Genomic DNA, 24,169 nt, shown 5'->3' with positions numbered 1-24,169 from the left:
TACAAGCAAAAATTGCTTCGACCATCACATTCTGTCTCATGAAGAATATTCTGCCATCACAGGTCTAGCTACTCCTCCGTGACTACTAGATAAATAGGAGTCAGCATAGGCAGAGGTGGGAGGCCACCCAGGGGATGTCGAAGGAATCAGTAATCACACAAACACAGACTAATGTCTCGAGATGGGGCCTTTGACTCTGTACTTGGAAGTAGGGTCAACCCAATCTACAGAACAGAGGAGGCTGCAACGATGCAGACAGATTTCAGGAGCACGGCAACATTTGGCCACCCTACAGTCATAATTATTTCAGGGTAAGGCATTCCCTGTAATAGGACTCTATGAAAGGTGTTACCTGAAATAGCTTACCCTTTGCTGAGCTCTGTCATCGAAAACATTACCTAGATATCCAAGACCCCAAGGGACCTGGAGAAAAGACTACATATTTGGGTTTTATTTATTTATTTATTTATTTATTTATTTATTTATTTATTGCAGAAGCAGAGGAAGAGACAATCCACAAGCAGACTCTACACTGAGCAAGCGCAGAGCCCCGCCTGGGGCTGAATCTCACCACCCCGAGATCATGACCTGAGCCGAAATCAAGAGTCAGACACTTAACCAATTGAGCCACCCAGGCGCCCCTAGACTGCACATTTGAAATGGAAATGAGGAGGAAAAGGAACAAAGTTTGAGGGCAGCAGAATCCAGTGGCTCTGGATCCCTGGAAAGGGAGGAGGGAACAAGGGTGAGAGACCAACTTCCGAATGCTGCAGGGGGTCTTGTTGGATGATTTGGTTCCAAAATTAATAAAGGACAGTCCTCTAGAGAATGTCAGCAAGAAGCAGAGGCAACAAGCCCATCGTACCTCTTTCTCTTTACAGGAGTTGTAGTGGAGCTGGGAGCTGGGGTGCTGGCGGTGCTGGCACTGAACGAATCTCCAGGTCGCCTGTCGAATCATAGCCACAAATCACATTCTTGAAACTTTTTTATGCTGTCCCACCTTTGAAAGTTCTTATCTACTCATATTCCCACCTGTTCTGTACCCACCACAAAATGTTTCAATGGACAAAAGAAGAACAGAAAACAAGTTCTTCCTTAGTTTGCCCATTTTATAAATTGTCTGGCCTTCATCTAAGTAACTAGAACTAAAGGAACTGAATGAAATCATTCATTATATGGCACTGTGTGTCTGAAATCCAGACCAGTGAATTCTGATGTGCTCTGGATTCGTATTATATATATAATCCTGTATATATTGTGACTAACAGAATTACATTGAATTTTTTTTTGCATTAAAAGCATTAGATTATTTAAGAAAATATTTCAAAATCACACCATTTAAAATCTCTATTTAGCATTTATTAATATACATGGATCTTAAAAAAAAAAATGGAGGTGACCCAGGCCTGTTTCAACTACTGGAGAGGTGTGGTCCAAGGTGAAAATTACTTTATTTGTAAATACAAATTTAAAAACCAATTCTGTTTTCAAAAATCCACCTAGTTTGGCTATTTATAACCACCAGTAGTACATTTCAGAGAAAATGTACTTCTTCTAAATGGATTGCTAGCAAACCTATGATTTCATGACTCAGTTGAACTGTAATGTGATGGGTGTTTTGAAAAACAAGTGAAATGTAGGGCAAGAAAGTTAGTAGCCATAAGAACAGGGGAAAATAAAGGTTTTGGGGGGGGAAATTAAAAATCAAATGGGGGATGGGCATTAAGGAGAGCACTTGTTATGATGAGCCTGGGTGTTGTATGTAAGTGATGAATCACTAAATTCTACTCCTGAATCCAATATGACACGGTATCCTAACTGGAAATTAAATAAAAATTTGGAGAAAGAAAAAAGGAAAAAATAAAAAGAAAGAAAGGAAAGAAGAAAAGAATGACTTAAGTTTAGGTGTTTAGTGAGAGCAGAGGTTGGTAGACTTTTTCTGTTAAAATCCAGATGGTAAATATTTAAAACTTTGTGGACCATTTTCTTATTTCTACTAAACTCTGTCTAAGCGACAGGAGTGCGGCTTTATTATAATGAAACTTTGGCCTGAGGGGCATATACTCTGGTTTTTCTTGATTACATACAAAGAAGTACACTTTATTCTTAAAATGTAACTTCGGTCAGAAAAATACATACGTCTTTGTTGCTTCTGGCGATCTAAACGTGGACATGTTTCTGGTAAAAAGGAAAAAAGGCAAAAGTTTCAGTAGCAACAAAGAATGAATATTTGCACCAATATGCAACTGTCCATGAATTTAGAGTTGTTATTCAAAGTTAGACATTACTTGAGAGAAAGAGAAAGAAAGCTGATAAGGTGATTTCATGATCTTTTTGTCTTGTACTAGATTCTAAAGGAAATCATTTTATTCCAGAAAACTCAGTTATGGTTTAAGTTCAATGCTTTCATCTGTTGACTTCAGTAATTTTCTTTAGCAATAAGAATGTAAAATTGGTATTTACATGTATTCGTACTCTTGCCACCAGGATAACTTAAAACAAAAACATGAATGTGGTAAGAATGATGGCGTGAAGCCATGAATACTCTCAATTTTTAAGCAAGGTAATAGGGATGCCTGGGTGGCTTAGTTGGTTAAGCATCTGCCTTTCGCTCAGGTCATGATCCCAGAGTCCTGGGATCGAGTCCCACATTGGGCTACTTGCTCAGCAGGGAGCCTGCATCTCCCTCTATCTGCTGCTCCCCCTGCTTGTGCTCTCACTCACTCTCTCTCTCTGACAAATAAATAAATAAAATCTTTAAAAAAAAAATTAAGCAAGGCAACAAAGGTTTTCTATTTCTCTAACCATGAGGAGGAATAAAGATATTTACTCCAGAAGTTTTGTGTTAAAAAAAATAGAGGATAAGAATTTACAGAAAGATATCAAGGAGAACAGAAGAATTGTAAGTAAATAAGTTATGCTTAGAAAAATATTGTACTTGGGTCTTTCCCAAAGTCAAAAGATACTGGTACCTATTGGTTAGTCGGTTATCCAAGGTATTGGCCTTATATGTTTTAGTGGCATCATTTCTGTCTGAGATCCTTAATAAAGAAACAAGACACAAGTTTGGATAAACATTTAGATCATTAAAGTCCTTTCAGACCTCTTTCATGAAAGAATAACTCCACAATATAACCTTCCGCTGGTAAAGAGATTTGTTTTCAGCTGTTACATTTTAGGATATTTTGCAATTTAAAAAAGCTACTTAAGATAAAATCCATTTATGAGGCTATTTTGATACAGTTTGGAATTTTTAAGGTTGATGCTCCTCTACTAGCCTCTCTGATTCATGGAACATTAATGCACTATTTTATATTCATTATCATTTAATAATACAGTTGACCCTTCAACCACATGGATTGAAGTGCACAGGTTCACTTACATGAAGATTTTTTCAATAAATACAGTACAGTATTGTAAATGTATTTTCTCTTCTTTATGATTTTCTTAATAACATTTTCTTTTTCCTAGCTTCCTTTATTTTAAGAATTCAGTTATGTATAACATACAAAATATGTGTTAATCAACTGTTTATGGTATTGGTAAGGCTTCCAGTCTATAGTGGGTATTTAAGTTTTCAGGAGTCAAAAGTTCTTTGTGGATTTTCGATTGCACAGGGGTCAGCACCCCTAAACCCTGTGTTGTCAACTGTACATCCAGCTAATGACAGTACTTCCCAAGTCTGTAAACAGCAGCAATGAAAGACAAGTATTTTTTAGATATTTTGTGGCACAGACAATACTATATGTTTACCAAACTAATTTTCTTTTCCTTCTGAGCCACAGGAAGACCACATTTCCCATTCTTTATTGTAGTTAAGTCAGGACCATGTGATTGAGTTCTAGACTAAAGAATGTGGGCAGAAATGTTGTCTGCTACTTCCAGACCCGTCATAAAACCTCTTATGTGATCCTCCGTGCTCTTTCTTCCTCTTCCCACTATGGTTTTATTGTGCATGGGTTGAAGATGGCAGCATCAAAACATGAACTTAGGTCCCTGAGTCACTTCATGGAGCTGACACATCCCCTACTCTTCCAGCCTATCACACTGGACCCTGAAGAGAGTGAACAGTAATCTTCTATTGTGTTAAACCATCATAGATTTGGGGGCAAGAGAGGGAACTTGTTAAAAGAATGGTGACATTCACCCTGGTGAATTACTTTACTTTGACTAACACATTTAGTTAATAGCCTCTATTGGCCATCAGAGGTTTTAATCCCTCAAATCTCAGGTCTCCTCAAGGAGGTCACAACTGGAAAAGGTATATTTGTCCCTTGTGTCAGAAAAGACAAATTAGGAATCCCGTGGTCTCCATGTCAATGGTGGGCTCTCGTGACTGCAGACCCTCCTTCCCTTCCTTCCCTCACCTCAGATAGGAAGGCTCTTTCTAAGACATGGGGCTATCCTCTGGAGCATTCTGCAGGCTTGCACAACACTAGGATGTAGCTAAATTAGGCTCAGGAAAACAAAAGGTCACCAAAACTTTTCTGTTGATCCGACACTATGGGTCTACTATAACTTTCTCTAAACTTTCAATTTTACCATCAGCTTTAGTACATGGCTTTATATAAACTATTCCTGGAAGGATTGGCACTAACTTTTCCTCACTCTAAAAAAAATTAATATGGGGGAAAATGTGACTTAACTGTCATAAGTTTAAAACGATTTCAATTCCTAATGTCATCTTGATATGTGTAACTAAAATATTGGGTAAATAACTCTGATACATTAAAATGCTATGAGTCAACTCCAAACAAGTTTTTGTTTATAGTACATAATGCCACGAACTGATAACTCCTGAATGCAAAAAGGAAGGAAGATTGAAATCTTCCAAAGCTCCATATGCTCAACAAACCATTCAAAATCCAGGCATTAACTTGTACAGGCTCCTAGAATCCATGTACAAAAAACTCTTGTCTAAGGTGATCATCGGGCCAAGGACTGTAACTATATCCCCTGTGCTAACTGCTACTGAGCCTCTGAGTTTATATTTAAAAGGCTCTGTAGTAAACCACTGTGGGTACCTTAAGTAAGAGGTCAGGTGACCCTAAATCTTGAATCTTAAATGTTCCTTGGAAACTCTACTCAGACTTTATAGCTGTCTATGAGAGCCTAATATGAGATGAAAATAATCTTGGGAAATTGCTACTCTGGTTCACTGAGAACAACAATCTCTCTAAAGCAAACAGAACCTTAATATCAAATATTCTCAAGGTTTACATAAAGGCAAGTTCTGATGTTAAAATTAAATGAAGTTAATAAAAATTCTACAGTGTAAGCTTATGTGGGCAATACTGCATATAATAATAAAAGTAGCTACCTACTCTTTGCTGCTTATTGTATACCTTTTCCTCTACTCTTTAAAATATCCGTACAAGGGAGGCATAATTATTTTCATTTTATAGATGAAAAATGGAATCTCAGAGAAGATGAATGGAGTCTTAAGAAGACTTTCTCTTGGCCACCCAGCTAAAGAAGTAGGGTATCTCCAAAGTCTTTCCAGTAGGGCCCAATGTCATACATCTGATTCTGTAGTGTGACTGTTTCAACATTCCTGTATTAGGTCAACACGTCTTCCCACACTTACTATTCTTCACCTGCACTATCTCTTCTATGCCACTAGGGGGATCAGTCTATGAGTAATAATGGAGAAAACTCTGACCCACCATTTCAATACATGTCAATTTCTTATTACTTAGAGAGATTAACTTTGTATTTCTCTTGAAAATTAAGTTTCTGCCAACTGTGATACGAAATAGGTTGTTTTGATAAGTGTCAATCTTGGAGATCAAATATAGTCATTTAGAGGTATAATCAAAAAAACCAAAGGAAAAGTTACACTTCCAAAAGAGAACACTAGAGGTCACCACAACCTAGGTTTCCAAATTAGTCATTAAACCACATTGAGGATTTGGGCCCTATTGCGTGCTACAGCATTAGTATTGACTTATGTTTCTTTAGAACACTTCATACTTTTACCTACATGTATATTTTTTAAAAAGAGAACTCCAAATATAAAGTCAGTACTTTTCTCATATTCATTTAAAAATAAATGCATTATTATGGGGCATCTGGCTGGCTCAGCTGGTAGAGCATGGGGCTGGCTCTTCATCTCGGGGTTGTGGGTTCAAGTCCCATGTTGGGTGTGGAGATTACTTAAAAATTAAACCTTTGAAAAATAAAAATTAAAAATTAAACAAATGCATTATTGAAATACATATACACGTGCGTCCTGGATATCATCTTCCTCCTAAAATTATTTCCTGTCTCACATTTGGAGTGGCCAGCATTATGAAAAGTCTGACTCCTGATAGAACTTGCCTTTTTTTCCTGACTTCTCAGTTCTCTCCCTCACATCTATTTCCACACTTAGAGAGATGTGGCATACTGCTGGGACTCAGGACTGCCTGGGGAATGAGCCGACCTAACACGCCACTGAACCTCTGTGTAAATAAAGGAGGTCATCTCTGGCCTCATTTTCTGGGACATGAAATGAAGGATTTGGGCTAGACTGGTGGCTCTGAATTTTGGCTGCACACTAGATTCACATCATAAGCTTTAAAAATGTCTGAGTCCCACCTCAGACTAAGTAAATCAGAATTTTGAGGGTGAGAGGTGGTGGGACCAAGTTATCAGTAAAGTTTAAAAGCTGTCTTAGTGATTCTAATTTGCAGCGGAGGCTGAGAATGACTCATCTAGGCCTGTGAGGTCTGATCTAGCTTATTGCTAATGTTCCAAGGCTCTGTCTTGACTGGTCCAATATAGACCTTCAGATACACAGCCTACAAAGGATTAGGTCTCCTACATATTTACCTTTCTCAAGGCATAATTATCTCACTTTCAGATCCATTCCTAGAAATAGGGTTTCCGTCTTCAATTAATGGTGCAACAGGATAGCCCACAAGGCCAAAATGAATGGGCAGTTATATTGACTCCTCTCTCCACTCAGTGCTGTGGAGATGAGATATTGAATGTATACTTCTACAAACTCATTTTTTTCAAGATTATTAATTATAAGAGAGAAATTAAATCCTTAGGAATACCAGTGCGGATTAGCCTCTATTAAGGGAGACTGGTTTGAAAACCTAGGAATAGTACAGGAGTGTGTACATTTCCTACATGAATTAACACTGGCAAATACTGAATATAGAATATATTAGATACCATACATATCAGCATATCTACTTAAAATGCAGCAAGTGGCATTTTTGTCTACAATAGCAGCATATCTGTGGCTACAGGGAGTGACCTCAACTGTCAACGGCCTCAGATGTTCATTGTCTAAACTCCAACTAAAAATGTTAACTTTGCACTTTATATATGCTTACTAAGTATCTCTATCAAATATGAGATAAAAATGTAATTTATAGCATTTACACTTTAATCTAAATAGGCATTTCTCAGGGTGCCTGGGTAGCTCAGTCAGTTAAGTGTCTGACTCTTGATTTCAGCTCAGCTCTTGATTTCAGGGTTGTGAGTTTAAGCCCTGCATTTGGCTCCACAGTGGGTATGCAGCCTACTTAAAAAAAAAAAAAAAGACATTTTCCTAATTTTCCCCGTAAAGATGAGCCCTTTTCCTCCGTGTAGGAAGGAACAAACAATAGGCACAACACAACGGACTCATTCTATAGGCCATATGGTGGTGACTCTAGTGCCCACAAGAGTAGTTTCACTTACTAAAGTAAAGAGCTTTTATACTATAGTAGATCAAAACTATTTTATTATTAAAACTTAGAGTCTCTATAAAGACAGAAACAGCCATTTTTCCACCAGTGGGATGGAAAACCCAAAAGTTAAAACAAGAACTGACTACTCATATTCACAAAAATAACTAGATTCTCCATTTTAAACTGAACAGATTCCATGTAGTGTCCACCCTACTTAGATTCAAACCAGCTTCTTCAGAATTGTTCTTAACAATCTACTATTAGCAGGGTTTTTAGGAAAATAGCATGTTGAGTCAAGATTTTGTGAATTTTGAAGATGATAATTCAATCTGAATAGCCTTTCTGTCCCTGGGGATAAAATATCATGGTTCAAAACTGACTTTAGCTAACATTTAAATACCTCATGCTTGATTTTTTTTTAAAAAGGGATTTCATATATATTTTGCATTCTGCTTACATGGTTCAAAAACACCTTACCTGTCTAAAGTGTCATCAGATCTGTACCGACTAATTGTAGCTTTTGGTTCATCTCTCTCATTTACTTTCCTGTAGCAAAAAATAATTACAGAAAGATCAAATAAATTACCAAAAAAAGTTTATAAAATCTATCATGCCTTTGCTAAAATTTTGGCCTGTTTAGGTAGGAGATGTACATGTTACCAAGGAAAGACAGATTCAGAGTATCTAAATCTTCCAAGGTTTTGACTTGGATAGAATAAATTATGGCAAACCCAAATCCTCCTGCTAATAAAGGAATTCTTCTCTAGGGCCAACTATTTCTAACTACAATGTAACATATTCAAATTGGGGATAAGGATAGGCAAAACAACACGACACGCAAAGTGGTTAATAACTAATATGTGCTCTTATCAATACTGTTGACTTTTACATGATAGGAACTCAATCCCTTAAAATCAGCTATGTTTTGTTTGCAGAATTTTAGTAGCACCGTAAGCCAGCTCAACAGGCTGAATACAAATAGCTTTATCTAAAGTTCAGCACCGTGGACAGGGTTGAAAAAAGAACGTGCTGACCAGGGGAGAGGGAAGAAAGGAAAAGAAGGAAACAGGAAAAGCTAGAAAGAAATGAAGAGAAGAGAGTGTGAGAAGAGAGAAAGGAGAGATAGAGGGAGGAGAGGAGAACAAAGGGGAGATAAGAGGAAGTAAGCGGGCGCCTGGGTGGCACAGCGGTTAAGCGTCTGCCTTTGGCTCAGGGCGTGATTCCGGAGTTCTGGGATCGAGCCCCATGTCAGGCTCTTCCTCTATGAGCCTGCTTCTTCCTCTCCCACTCCCCCTGCTTGTGTTCCCTCTCTCGCTGGCTGTCTCTCTGTCGAATAAATAAATAAAATCTTTAAAAAAAAAAAAGAGGAAGTAAGGAGAAGTGAGACAGAAGGCAAAGAAAGTTGAGGAAGACAGGTAAGCAGAACAAAGGGAAGAGGGAAGAAGACAAGAAAAGAAGGGAAGAGAGGATAGGAGGTTCAATAGTAGGAATCAAGATCATCAAAGCAAATGGCAATATCCTGGTCAGGCTGATCAATCAGCAAAAACAAGCTGTTTAATGCCTTTATATAACCCTGTGATTCAGGAAAAGCAAACTCTTTGATGAATTATACCATGATTTACTGTGTTTGCATTTCAAAGCATCATTTGAAGCTGACAGATCAAAGATATTGAATCCAAAAAAGTACTACAACAGTATATGCACTTAAAATTTAATTTTATAGTGTACTTTTATTAAGCAAATATTCGAAGGTAAACAACATGCAATCCACTGTGCTGATGATTGTGAGGAACTCAAGAATAAAAAACTATGGGCTGTACTCACACAGAGCTAGAGAGACAAATTAGATATATACACCCAACGGCAGATAGTGGCCAGGGTCATAAAAGAGGTTCAGGGAAAGGACAAGGAAGTTCTAAGGCAAGAAAGTTTATTTCTAGCTAAAAAGAATCAAAGAGGGCTTCATGGATAAGGTGCAGTCTGAGCTGGGCCTTAGAGGATAAACAGCTGTGAACATTTTCAAATGGAAGCAGAGGGAACAGTGTCTGTTAATACGAGAGAAAAGGAAAGAAAATTGCCTAATGTGATTCCCTAAGTTTCAAAGGAATCTCAGAATGAACTCATGGTCTAGCCCACCATTGTGTTGAATGCATGAATGCAAACAGGCACTGCAGGCCCATCTGACTCCCTTCGGTAAAACAGTCCCTTCTCAGCATCACTTTATGTCTCACTAGCTGGCTTTATTCTTTCTAGCACTTATGGCAACACCACATATTATATTGTGTTTATTTATTTTCACTCTCTCCCCCCTCCACCTTCAACTAGGATGCAGGGTCTATGGAAGCAGGGACTTTGTTTTGTCCCCAGTCCTCAGGCCGGTGTCTGGGTCACAGTAGGCATCTCTGCAAGTATTTGTGCTGCCAGGCTTATTTGACAGGTTTAAACGATCCGGCAGAAGTTCACAGCGGAAGTCCTTAGTTCATGCCTACTATGAAGCCATTAGCTAGGTGAGAGACTATATTGTTTATCTTCCCTTCCCTTTAGTCTTTTCAGTGTCTGCTCACATGGAGCTTTTTAAACACATTGCCACTTGTGCTGGAAGCACTTCTCTCCTGCTTCATGCCCACCAGCCGCCCCTCCCGACTCAGAAACCCCTCCTCATCCTTCAAACAGCAACGCCAACACCAAAGACCACTTTCTGGGTTAACTCAGGCAGAGTTAGGCTTTCTTGTCTCTACTCCCATGGCACTGTCGCCCACATCTACAATAGCACCTCCATGGTAAATTTTAGTCTTGTAGTCTATGGATCCATATTTTCCCAGAATGTAAGGGCTCCCTAAGGTCAAGGGTGATATCTTTTGCATCTTCGTATTCCCAGGACCTAGCGCTATGGCAGCACGTAACAGATGCTCCAAAATGGTGTTAAATGTCCATCAAAGTGGGTACAGCCTCTGTGAAAGGGCAAAAAAGGGCCAAGTGGGCATCCATTTGAACAAGTGCAAGGAGAAAAATCATCTGCATTACCCTTCAAGGAACACGTATTTTGAGACGCTAGTTATGGGTCATGGGGAACACATCTTGGGCTCACACACTTTTGTTACTGAAGATAAAAGTTCAATGTACTGTGTTAGCCAGTATATATGGAGGGGAGTAAGCCAGTAAAATGGAGGGAGCAATTTCCACTTGTGGCTGGACTGAAATGATCAGACTCTCTTTGGTGAGATGAGAGCCATCTGAGAACAAGGCTGTAATCTTCAAAATCATGAAGACCAAGGAGAGGGCAAAGGTAGTCACAGAACAATCAGTCAGATGAACTAAGGCTGGGAACTAGAAAACCAAACAGATAATTTGTGTAGAGGGTTCTAAGCTCAGTACCCTTAGAACAGGTCAAAATTATGAACAGGTTTAAAAGGGTTTAGAAAAATTCATAAATAAAAGTTTCTAAAATATTCAAGTGTCTACTTTTTAAAGTCCATGCCATGAAAGACAATCACTTTCCTTTACTAAATACATCTTGGTGACAGACAGACAGAGGCTACTGGACCAAATGAAACTTGTGTCTGATAAATACTCAGGTTCTTCTGATGGGTGTAGTTGTTTGTGTGTGAGCATAAATGTGTTTTAACAAGAGTATTACCTACTTATTTGATCAGTCTTAGATTATTTACATTATTGTGATTATGAGTTTTCTCTGAATTTTTCTAATTTGCTGTCAGTCTTTTTGCCTCTAAGTATCATTTAATGGTTTTCCACAAACCTAGAAGTTTCTAAAAAGAAGTGTACTGTCCATAAAGCAAGTAAACTCTGGGGCTGTTATTTCTGTATTTTAGCGTTCCTTTTACTAAGGTTCTGTGATATCTTTTCTGGTCACATTTCTGCGGCAGCCCTTTCTTTTTCCTACCCAGAGGGCCACCTCTGTGGGTTGGTTATTCTATATCCCCAAGCTGTGGTTCTGGAAGCATGAGTTGGAGAAGCACAAACTTTGCTATGTGGAAGCTCCTAATGATATCACAGAGTCTTCCAGAATGCCAGGGAAAGCCTGAGGCTAGCTGCAAATATTCAGCCTGTCTTAAACAAGTCTTCTCTCAAAACTATTGTCTTTGTGTTTCTGCTAATGATGTAACTTGTCTGAAACACCCACCTGTCCAAGGCATCATGGGAGTTATGTCGGTTGAGCACCACCCTACCATAATTTTCATCTCTGTAAAGAAAAAACACAACTAAGTCACATGGAAAGTTACCACAGTATTTGGTAAGCACTAAATAAGGGAGACAGAAAAGAGCTCACCATTTAGAGCAAGGTTAATTCATTTTATTTCAGGCACAAGAAGACAACCATACATTTATTTTTACTAGTTTTCCCTTAAAAGTGGTGAGACTTTTAAGGTAAAAGTGAACAAGGTGAAAAGGAATAAGTTTGTTAGTACAAATGATCATTATTCTCATATATCCCATGAGATTTCCATTTGATTCAACAATGGAATGAGTGTTACTTTTTTTCTATCAGGGTGTGGGAACATGTATGTGGACATCTACTTTGTGTATGTTATGAGTCCTTATCTGCAGGAAGGCAAAAGCTTTCACAAACATGTCTTAAATTTAATTAAGTCCTTTATACATAGACATTTTCATCTGATGGACTTCATAGTTTTCCTTGACAAAAAAGCAGGAAAATAAGTACCAATATCTATGGTTAAGAAGGTGGATCATTCATAGGAGATTTGGCCCATTTTTGAATCATGAGAACTGTTTAGTCCTTAAAAATAATCCTATGAATTAGGCAAAGAAGACCCTGTCATACCCAATTCACAGAAGAAAAAACTGATCAGAGGTTTTGTGGTTTTCTTAAGAACAAAAAATCAGTGACAGGCATGGATCTAGGACACAGAACTTTTTATTTCAAATCTTTGGTTTTCCTCCCAGTTAACCCTTCATACATAACTGTTCCTACATACATAGACCTTATACATAAAACCCCAAACCATGTCTTTCTTACTTTTTACAGCAGACCTGAAAGTACAGGCAATTTTAGGAAATGTCGAAACATGTAGTAGAGCTTTTGGCCTTGAACCAAGTACCTGAAACTTTTTTATGTCAACCCAACCAAACCTGAAATACCACATTGCTCCTGGTTCTGCTCCCCTAATGTTACTCAACGCTCTGGAACTATTTATAATAAAGCTATACAAGAAACTAGTAGATAATTAAAAAGAAAGAGAAACAGTGAAACTGAAACAATTCCAGCAAATTTAACCCTCAAAAATCCCAAGAGAAGTTTTCCATCTCTCTTGGTATACGTTCCCTAAACTTGTGAGAGTGTAGCAGACACCGGACGCATTCTGACCTGAGGAAGAATCATAACACACAGCCCAGACCTGGGCCAGTAGGAGTGGGGGAAGCATCGGAGCCCATTTTCCCTTCATTCGGCAGCTGCGATGCCATCCAAGCTGGCTTCCCTGGGCCTTTATAAAGGAGGTATGCCTGGCATAAAACCATCATTCCTACCAATTATAATTTGTCTTAGACATCTCTATCCTCACCCATCTGTGCAAATATTTGCAACACAGAATTTATGATTCACATTTGACATCACTTTACCTCTATGGAAAAATAAAAGTGCCATATTAGGCTCTAACAGAGTAGTAAATGTGTGTTACTAAGGAAATGATTGTTGTCCAAGAACGTTATCTCAAAAGTCAATGTGAGTCTTTAAATACCCCTATATTCCCTTAAAATAGTAAGATCTAATAATAGAAATTAATAGACATCTTCGTTTAACAGTTACAAGTATGTTCCTCAAATATCTATATATGGGCAGTTTAGTAGAAAGTTTAGAGTAAGTATCTTATAATGCAGAGCTTTTCATTTTTAGCACTATGACGCTATGGGCTTAATAATTCTGTGTTGTGGGGAGTACCCTGTGCATTGTAGAATGTTTACCAGCATCCATGGCCTCAACCCACTAGATGTCAGGAGTACTCCCTAATTTTGATAACTGAAAATTTCTCCAGATCTTACCAAACATCCCCTGGGGATAAGACCGCCCCTGAATGAGAACCACTGGTGTAACAGAAAGACAATGGGTCATGTTAAAATCTCAACTCCATCACCAATAATTAATAGCTATGTGGATTGGACAAGTAACTTAACTTTTCTGAATCTCAGATCCCTCTTCTATAAAATAGTGAATGTAATACCTGCCTTGTGTGATTTCGGAGATTTAAAGGTGTTTTATATGTAAAGTGTGTACCTGTACATAAAAGGGAATCAAAAAACATACACATATGTATATATATATAATTTACACTAAATATATCTGGGCTGGACAAATGTTTATTGTAAATCTATGTTGACAATGAGGCAATACACCTACAATTGTAGTTTTCAGATCTATAACATAGAGCTAGCAGAAGCAATGCTCAAAACAGACAAAACGTTCTTGATGGTAAATATTTTCCCTTGCAAAGTAATACCACATTTAGCACCACCTGATACCTAGAGATATATGACCACTGAGATTAAAATGAGTTGAGAATGTATTGATTTCACTTGCACATATAGAGATTTTAGGTAAATTATTATTAAATTTGTAAATTAGGAATCATACTACTATTTGTTTCAACTGATGTGATGAATGTGCATGAGGAGTCTCCCTACCACGGATTAAATATTACCTTTTGGGAAACTGGAAAGTCATGTTCTTTTCAGTTTATCAAATAGACACAAATGTCCATTCTAGTTGTAACAGTGAAACTCTGCTTTTTCTCCCAGATGACTCACATGCTCTTCGCTATGTGGATAATAAAAATGGTAGCAATATTCTTGAAAATCTGAAAGCCAACGTATGCCTACTAAATCTTACCAAATATTAGGCCATGCAACAAAGTGTTTTAAGGAAAGCACCTGCTTTCCAGATGACCACTAGCTTCCCAGCTAGAGAACGGCTCTCTCTACTCATCCACCCACCCACCCTTCACCCTATCCACACCCTCTTACTTTTCTTCTTCGGGACGTTTCTTTATCCAGCTGTTGTCCTGTAAGAAAGTCCTTCTTTTGTTCACCTCATGAAAACCCTGTTGCCTCAATGTGATCCCCTGAGTGGTACTCTTCATATCTATCAACAGAAAAAACAAAACAAAACTGGGAGATGCAATTGCATGGGGTCAAGTGTGAATTTGTAAACCTGGGTGTCTTGAGAGGCGCATCTGATTGGCCAGCATCCATTTTCTAGGCTGACAAGGTCAGCATTGTTTCGAAATAGGATGTGCTGGTAAGAGAGAACAAATCCCACACCCAGCATCACAGATAACATATAAAACGGCTCAGGTGCCAAGTGAAACTCCAACACAGCTCATGAGTCCTATGTGGCTCCCGGGAATACAGAACCACAGGCGTCACATAAACCAAACCACGGTTTGGTGGGTTGACCATTTTATTCAAAATGAAATATGCTTCAGAAATATACACAGGGCAAAAAAAAAAGTACACACAAGACTTGTTTTACAAGTACCTAGTCAAGAAGTCCTGGTGCTTTTGATTACAAGTAACTGAATTCTTTAATCTCGGGGGAGTCAGAAGCATAGAATATGTCCCACACACAAAAGAATGTTTTATTAATTTAAAAAAATTTGCATTGCATTTACATGAGTAAAAGCTCTCGCACTCTTACTTTTTCCTTAAGCCTAACTTTGGCAATGCTAATTTAGACTGTTGCTTCTAAGCTTTCCATATCTATATAAAAGAATTAAGAGCTATGAGTTGTTTTTCTCAGATTTTTAAGTTTTCTTTTTTTTAATTAATTTATTTTTTGATGTAAAGTTCAATGATTCATTAGTTGTGTATAACACCCAGTGCACCATGCAATACGTGCCCCCCTTATTTTTAAGTTTTCTGAGTAAGGAAAATATTATCTACATTACCATTTCCAGTGGGAGACACTTTTCGCGAGGTAAAATTGGACATGCTGTCTTCCAGTAAGGATCTAAAAGAAAAATAAGGGGGGAAAAACACAACAATGATTCTAAGAATCTACAAGTGACCCTTTCATTGGTAATGACCCTTTTCCAATGACATTAAGATAGTCCCAAGATCTGATATCACAAATACATGACATCAAGTGCCCCCTAAGAACCTGAGAGATCGTCTATTCCAATGTATTTATTATACAGATGTAGAAATTGAGGCCAAGAGCAGTTAATGTCCCCTATGTTATATAACAAGCAATTGGCTCAATGAGGCCACCAATTAACTCATTTATTCAATCAATAAATAGGCATTGGGTGCTTATAGTGTGCTTGGCACTAAGCCAGGGGCCGGAGACAAAAAGATGAGTAAGAGAAATGTCTGGTCAGGTCAATAGGGAGATAGAGACATAGAATTCACAGCACAATATGCAGAGTGCCTCCGGGAAAGCAAAGTGAACTCAGGGCTGCATTATGACTTTGTGAGTCCTAGGCACTTTTGCTTTCATAGGCTTCGTCCTTTACAAACACACACAGACACACACATACACAGGCGCGCACGCACACACACACACACACACACACGCGTGCGCGCACATGCCTACACAGTTAAAAATTGTATTTTATGATTGTTAGTATAAAGATGAAAAGTAATCCAGGCTGGCTTAATTAGCATACATTCATTATTATTATAATATTCATATTTTTTTCTTCTGTTGTTAAAAGGAATTAAAATTAGAACCTTTTTGTAGGCCCCTAAAGGTACCATAGGCTCTAGGCATTGCTTTTTCTGTTTAATGGTTAAGTTGGCCCTGGGTTTCCTTGAATGTGGGATTTTCTATTTTAAAACTGGAAAAGTCCTGAACAAATGGGGATGGCTGGTCCCCTAGGTGGGGTATTATGTTTTTTGCAGAATCCAGCCAACCACACCATGGGTGAAATGATGGAGGGACATTAGATCTCAAGCCGGGGGCAAGTCATAGGCCAAGCTTTTTCACGTCAAAGTTCTGTAATTGAGGGGCGCCTAGGTGGTTCAGTAGGTTAAGCATCTGCCTTTGGCTGAAGGGCTCAAGTCATGATCCTGGGGTCAGCCTCCCTGCTCATTGGGGAATCTGCTTCTCCCTCTTCCTCTGCCCCTCCCCCATGCTTGTGCGCATGTACTCTCTCTCAAAAAAATAAATAAAATCCTTAAAAACAAAAGTTCTGTAATTGAACCACATAATCTCCCTGTAAAATGGGCTAATGAAACCTGCCATCATAGGTTTGTGATGATTAAATGAATAATGTACACAAACATCAATCATTAAACTATAGATGCTATTCCAACTTAAGACCATACTATCAGGCAGCTGTTCATAGGTATAACTCAGAGGTTCTAAAGGCCCCTGTCTCTCACCCGCTGATGCAAATATATACCTTACAATAACTTGCCATAGGACCTGAAGTGGTAAAGACACATTCCTTTGGATCATGTCATCTTTTTTCTTGGGACCTTCTTTTAGAATGTACATACCCCTGGGGCGCCTGGGTGGCACAGCGGTTAGGCGTCTGCTTTCGGCTCAGGGCGTGATCCCGGCGTTATGGGATCGAGCCCCACATCAGGCTCCTCAGCTATTAGCCTGTTTCTTCCTCTCCCACTCCCCCTGCTTGTGTTCCCTCTCTCGCTGGCTGTCTCGGTCTCTGTCGAATAAATAAATAAAAAAAATCTTTAAAAAAAAAAAAAAGAATGCACATACCCCTACCCTAGAGTAGGTGAGAGTGGAATGTGCTGGTGCCCAGACCAGGTCCCCTCTACCCAGCTCATGCTTGGCTCTATGGGCTCATGATTGCTGGTGGGGCTACCTGATTACACATCCTCCCCACACACTACAACTTACCGCCAATGGCTGAATGACCCAGGGTGAAAGGTGAATCTCTTGCCACAACGTAGAGCCAATTCTGCAGGTGATTTATGCTTCAGAGCTCACTATGGGATCAGGCCAAAGCCAGACTGACAGAGAGCATATCCTTGCTCAACCCTTCCCCCTGCCTCTACTTCCTGCTTCCCTTTCTCCTTTCTCCTGAGTGCTTACCCTCAGTAAGTCACAGGCACCCAAATTCCTCTCAGGCACTGCTTCTAGGAACCCAACCTAAGACTAACCACCAATGTAATCAATCATGGCATTATCTTCACAGAGATCAATAGCTGTTCACATCACTAATAGCTGAGAGTCTGAAGGTCTTGGTGAAGTTAGAAAGATCTCCATTTAAAAGATGCTATTTACTGACTCTTACCTTGAGTGTGTTGTAGTTCGGCTCCCTCATCTATCAAATGAGGCGAAATAGCTGTTTTGAAGATCAAATTAGATGACATTTGTAAAATGTCTAATATTATTGCCCAACACACTGAAAGTACTCAATTTTTTTTTAAAGATTTTATTTATTTGAGACAGAGCATGAGCAGGAAGGTGGGGAGAGGGAGAAGCAGACACCCTGCTGAGCAGGGAGGGCCCCCCACCATGTGGGGCTCAATCCCAGGACCCCGGGATCATGACCTGAGCCAAAGGCAGACACTTAACCAACTGAGCACCCAGGCTCCTTGAAAATGCTCAATTTTTAACCTCATGCCTCTATCATCTTGGAAAGCAGAGAACAAAGACATAAGGCAGGTGTGGTTGGGTGTGGGGAGGGGATGGAACAGCCTTAAATTTGGGACACTGGGCATGCAGGGAATGTGGGCAGCCTCTGGCTGGCTGTGTTCGAAGTTCACTAAAATTTGGCAGAAAGAGGTGGAAAAGAGGCATGTGAAGATAAACTTCAATCTCAACTATTTGTTCATTTCCCCTCAGTTTGGCCCAGCTTATCTGGGCTCTTGGCTAACCTTCTGTTTCTCAATGGACTCCAATAAATTCTCTTCCTGAGCTGCAAAAGACCTGGAGAGTTCACAGCTGATTGAACTGAGATTCTGCAGTGGGGTAAACAATGAATGTGTATTTGATGATACATTTGCAAAGACTGCAAATTACATGTAAGACACAGGGCAAGGTAAATGGAGAAAAAGCATTTTTAAAATTGTCTATTTGTCTATCTCTCCCAAAAGACTGAGTGTCCCGGGGGCAAAACCTAAGTCTTTCCCTTCTATATTTCCCCTGCCTAGAGCAGAGTAGATGCTCCTTAAGTGCTTGTTATGAGCTGAATATGTCTCCCCCGAAGTTCAAATGTCAAAGCCCAATATCCAGTACCTCAAGATATGACTGTATTTGGAGACAGAGCCTTTAAAGAAATGATTAAGTTAGAATGAGGCCATTAGGTGGGTCCTCTTCCAACCTGTCTGGTGACCTTATAAGAGGAGGAATTTTGGACACACAAAGAGACACCAGGGTTGTATGTGCACAGAGAAAAGGCCATGTGAGAAAGTGGCCATCTGCAAGCCACGGAGAAAGGCCAGAGGAGAAAGCAAACCTGACAGCACCTTGATCTTGGACTTCCAGCCTCTAGAACTATGAAACAATACACTTCTGTTGTTTAAGTCAACCAGTCTGTGGTATTATGTTATGGTACCCCTATCAAATAAATAGAGTACTTACAGAAAAAGTGATTTAAATATTCCTAAAATAGTTAGGTTATTTAAAGGGCTCTGTCACACTGTCTCCGACCTCTGCCCTTTGTGTCTTCAACTGTCCTACTGCATGGGGCTGCTACTAATGGCAATACCACCTGCTCTGAGTAAGTGCCCCCCAGGCATTAGATTTTCTTTGCTATTCTACCCATATCCAACCTCAATTCTCCTCCCAAGCAAGGCTCCGGCTGCTCCTTAAATTATGCTGGGTAAGGAGAAGAGTTCAGACAAGAATAATACTTTAGATGATTTTATAGTAATTTATAGCTTATCCCTTTTGGTTTCCACAACATTTAACAGTGATATAATTCCACAATAACAATGAATAGACCTAGAGGGTATTATGCTAAGTGAAATAAGTCAGAGAGACAAAGACAAATATCATATGAGTTCACTTATATGTAGAATCTAAAAAAAAAAAAAAAACAGAAACAGACTCATAAATACAGAGGACAAACTGGGGTGGGGGGGGAGTGGTGGATGGACAAAATAGGTGAAGAGGATTAAGAAGTACAAACTTCCAGCTATAAAATAAATAATAAGTCACTAAGGTGAAAAGTACAGCATAGAGAATATAGTCCATAATATTGTAATAACATTGTATGATGACAGACAGACGGTGACTGCATTTGAGTGGTGAGCACTAATACAAAGAATTGTCAAAATCACTACGTTCTATACCTGTAACTAATATAACATTGTATGACAACTATACTTTGCTTTAAAAAAATTAGAGTGATACAATCCCTACCTTGCAGAGACAGAAGCAAAGACTCAGCTCGAGTAGCTAATGAGTGGCAAAGCAAAGACTCAACCTGAGTCTTTCTAGCTGGAGGCTCATCATTTTTTCCTCTATGCCAGGACTCCCACATCGTTAGCACTTCCTGCAAAGTTGTACAGAGAAAAGCAGGTATCTCCTCTTTACCTTATATTTAGAGAATGGCTCTAATCAGATCCAACATTCTGCTAGTGGGTCTGACATTTTCATGCCTTCCATGGCTAGGCATTATCCAGAAGTCCTAGTGGAATGGAGTCAAATGAGAAAAGACACCCATGAAGCTCATGGCCCTTACCCTCATTCTCCCCAACAATGACTAGCCTCAGCTGTCCTGTAAACACCTCACTGGCTCCACCCCAGAGTCTCTATAATACTTTCTAGGAAAGTTTCCAACAAACCCACTTGCTTTCTCTAGGACACCCAGTTCTATCTTGTTGCCTCTTCCATGAAAGTCCCCAGGAAGAATTTAGCCTTTTGTGCTTCACCCTCCCTCTTCTCTCAAACTAGGATGCATGCAGAAGGTAGGACAAGCCATCTTGGGACCATGGACTAACCATGAAGACTAAAGTCACATAGTAAGAAGAGCAGAGCAGGAAGTTGAAGGAGCCTGGTGCCTTGCCAGTATCACAAAGCTGCCACAATAGCCCTGGATTATCTAACTCTTGACTTCCCTTGCAAGAAAAAAATAAACTTCCTAGTTTGTTCAGAAGATTGTTTTCCCATATTTTTATTACACAAGCTTAATGCTCTTCCTACCTGTTACGAGGCCATTGTGGAGCAAATAGAAGGTGTAAGTTGTAAAAAGCCCATGGTGGTCTACAAAATATAAGATACCAGTAACTCTTGGGGCGCCTGGTGGATCAATCAGTTAAGTGTCTGCCTTCAACTCAGGTCAGGATTTCAGGGTCCTGGGATTAAGCCCCGCATCCGGCTCCCTGCTCAGGGGAGTCTGCTTCTCCCTGTCCCTCCGCCCACCCCCCGTTTGTGCTCTCTCTCAAATAAATAAATAAAATATCTTTTAAAAAAAGATATCAGTGACTCTTTTGTTAGTAAAACACTATTTCTTGCAATATGTCTATATGTTCAATGTTCCTAGCAAGAAGGATCACTTGTTGAGCCCCTGCTATTGCTTCAGACTGTGCCACATGCTCTATGAATGTTATTTTATTTAATCCTTCCAAATGAGTACTATTATCTCTAATTATAGGAACCCAAAACTCAGAGAGGTTAAATAACCTGCCCAAGGTCACACAGTAAGTGGCAGAACCAGGAACTGTAATTAGGTCCCTATGACTGCAGTGCCAAGGCTCTTTTGAGTACATGATACCACATGCCACTCCAAGTACCATATGATATAACCAACACCAGACACTCAAGGAAAGGCCCTGGAGTTCTGAAAAATGGAAGATAATGGAAGAGGAGCTGGGAGGAGCAGCAGTAATGAATGGCTGCTCCAACATCTCTGGACAGCTCAGCCTCCAGCCTCACTCCTGTTGCATCTACACTGAAGCCATGAGTGGCCGGGCACTATCCCTGACCAGACTCCTTCCCTGCATCTCTCTCCCTGCTAGAGAACCTGATAATGTTTTATATTCTTTCTTAGCCCCATGCTGTCCATTGACACAAAGTAAATGAGAAAGGAACATGTAATATATTCTATTTTCAGGTGATAATAGTTTAATAAGTATGCAAGAGTTTTGTTCTTATGGAAGTGACTAATATTGTGAGAAAATAAATTTTTCTCATTAAATCTACATGTGTCACTCTTTTTAAAAAAATATTTTATCTATCTATCTATTTATTTATTTGAGAGAGAGTGCATGAGAGCAGGGGCAGGAGGTGGGGGAGGAGGAGAGGGAGAGAGACAAGCAGACTCCATGCTGAGTGCAACTTGATGCATGACCCCAAGATCACAAACCAAACAGAAACCAATAGTTGGTCCCTCAACTGACTGAGCCACCCAGGCGCCCTGCATATGTTCCTCTTACACCTACCACACAATCTCCTTCAGCCCCACCTTCTCCTTTTCCTCCTTCCGACCCAGTGGCCATGTGACTCTAATCATCTCCCCATGTCAGCCCATTTGGTGGCCCAGAACCATTCTTAGAAGCTCCAGCCTAAAACCTCTAAGGTGCAAGCCCCTGTCTCATCCACCTTTCACGCCTCGGAAAGTTTACTGCAATGGAACTCTTTCTGTCTTGCCCAGAATATAAAGCAACATTTTTTATATATGGATATTTCTTGTACTGTTGCTAAGATGGATCAACAACATATGTCTTTGTGAATAACCCTTATTACTAATTAATATTAATTAAATATCCTTTTGTCGAGTGAACCAGAGATAAAAAAATTATTAAATTGATAGTGTCAAAAATATATGCAGCCGAGTTTTAATCTTATGGCATTTTTTTAAAAAATTACTTATTTCAGGTACTGAGATTACCCTGAGTTTCAAACCTACTCAGACATCTTCGTGTCTGTATGTGCCTATAAAGTGTCTAATAATGACACCTTAGTAGCCTCGGTTCAGCCAATTAGACTTATTTCTAAGTGCTGCCCTTCAGTTTCATTCCAATTAAGTTTTTAACTTCTCAGGAGAAAGACTCTAATGTCAGCTTCTCAAAAAGCTGTAACCAGTGCATATGCCTAACAATGGCAGATAACCAGCAACTGTATTTTAAATGTGGAATTTTTATGGGAAAAGATGTGTGAAAGTCTATACTGAACACTACAAAAGACTTCCCTTTAAAGCATCAAATGCATAAGCTGAAAATTCTGATGTGACATCATGACATCAAATCAATAAAGATAGAGGAAAAAAACTTTTCAACTTCTGGCCCATCTTTTGTTTCCTCTTTGTGGCCAAACACCAGAAAAAGCTGGTTTTTACCCCATGCCTACAGCCTACACACAAAGACATCTGTCTTTAGGTTTTAGATGAAATCACTCTTCTTAAGCTCTGAATCGCAAAAGCAATCAAGTTTCTTAGTTCTCTTTCGGTGTATCTGAAACTATCAAACATCTCCTATTTCTTAAATTTGTCCTCTTTTAACTTTTTCTTCATCTCCTTATGGTCTTTCTCAATTTCCTTCAGTGTTTCCTATTTGTAGTAATAGCACTTCCCCAAGAGCCCTTAGGTCTGTTAGGTTAAACCCAATCTCAGTTCCAGCTCCTTCTGTCCCAACTCAAAATTTCCTGGACCACCTCCTAACTAAGCTACAGTCTTTTCCTTCACCATTTGGGTCTTCTTGACAAAAAGACTATGGATCTTACTCTTCCCTTCCCAAAAGGACAAAATGACTCTTAGCTTCCCTAACAAGGTCCTTACCACTCTCTGCTACCTTTCTCTTCAGAAAGATCGAGTGAGCAAAGAAACTGGAATGGGGTGTTGCATAGAGGAAAAATAACAGGAAAAGTGAGACAGAAAAGAGGAAAATAGGCTGACAAAATAGATGATGAGAGGAGAAAGGAGTAAAAAAAAAAACAAGAAAAAATCAATTCTGACTTTTGGTATTTGGGTCATACGATAGTGTTAGCTGTATGGAGCTCCAATTTTATATGTATTATCTCATTTAAGACACACACGCACAAGGCTTTACGGTTGATTCTATTATTATCCTCATTCTACACCTAAGTGAAACTCTGTGATGAATGATTTCAATGAAGTCAGAGTCTTTTTGCAGAAGGTAGGGTAGGAGCTGGAAATGGGGGCAGTGGGTGATATTAGTTGTTTCTGGACGAGGTTTTAGGATGAATAGTTTGCCCGAGGCTACATAGCTGGTGCACAGTTGGGATTCAACCTAGCAACAAAGTTCCTGTCCCCAGAAGCCCAGGAAACAAAAAGGGGCTGGCAAGTGGAAAGTGACAGGCTAAAAGAAAGGGTGAGAAGAATGACATTTCCTCCACTGTGGATCCCTGATGGACCTCAACTGAGAGCGAGATTGGAGTGGGCTTTCTTGGATCATTTTACCCAAGTATCATGAGATCAGCACTGAGTCATAATTGGTTATTTTAATTGCTCCAAAATCTTCCAATTTACCAAGCTTCTAATATACTTGAGTAAACTGATATCTTTATGAAAAAGAACAAATGAGAATACTTGCCTAGGGGACATCATTATAGTGACGGAAAGTATTAAAAAGCTAATGTAGAATAAGGAAATAAA

At 39.3% G+C, this 24,169-nt stretch overlaps 1 protein-coding gene across 1 annotated transcript in view; it reads right to left on the bottom strand.

Moving 5' to 3' along the window:
• The window catches only part of SCEL (sciellin), a 165,963-nt gene that overhangs the window by 83,767 nt on the left and 58,027 nt on the right, over positions 1 to 24,169 (bottom strand). Inside the window, exons 3-9 of the mRNA XM_040620240.1 lie at positions 15,587 to 15,648; positions 14,664 to 14,781; positions 11,809 to 11,868; positions 8,145 to 8,213; positions 2,973 to 3,041; positions 2,140 to 2,178; positions 866 to 946 (exon numbers count right to left, since the gene is read on the bottom strand). Coding sequence (XP_040476174.1) covers positions 866 to 946; positions 2,140 to 2,178; positions 2,973 to 3,041; positions 8,145 to 8,213; positions 11,809 to 11,868; positions 14,664 to 14,781; positions 15,587 to 15,629 — 479 coding nt within the window. The 5' untranslated portion in view covers positions 15,630 to 15,648. The remainder of the gene's footprint in view (positions 1 to 865; positions 947 to 2,139; positions 2,179 to 2,972; positions 3,042 to 8,144; positions 8,214 to 11,808; positions 11,869 to 14,663; positions 14,782 to 15,586; positions 15,649 to 24,169) is intronic.

This window comes from Ursus maritimus, unplaced genomic scaffold (assembly GCF_017311325.1).
Source record: "Ursus maritimus isolate PB19 unplaced genomic scaffold, ASM1731132v1 scaffold_10, whole genome shotgun sequence".
NCBI lineage: Eukaryota > Metazoa > Chordata > Mammalia > Carnivora > Ursidae > Ursus > Ursus maritimus.
The sequence above is the reverse complement of the archived record's forward strand: the minus strand, read 5'-3'. Positions and strand labels throughout refer to the sequence as shown.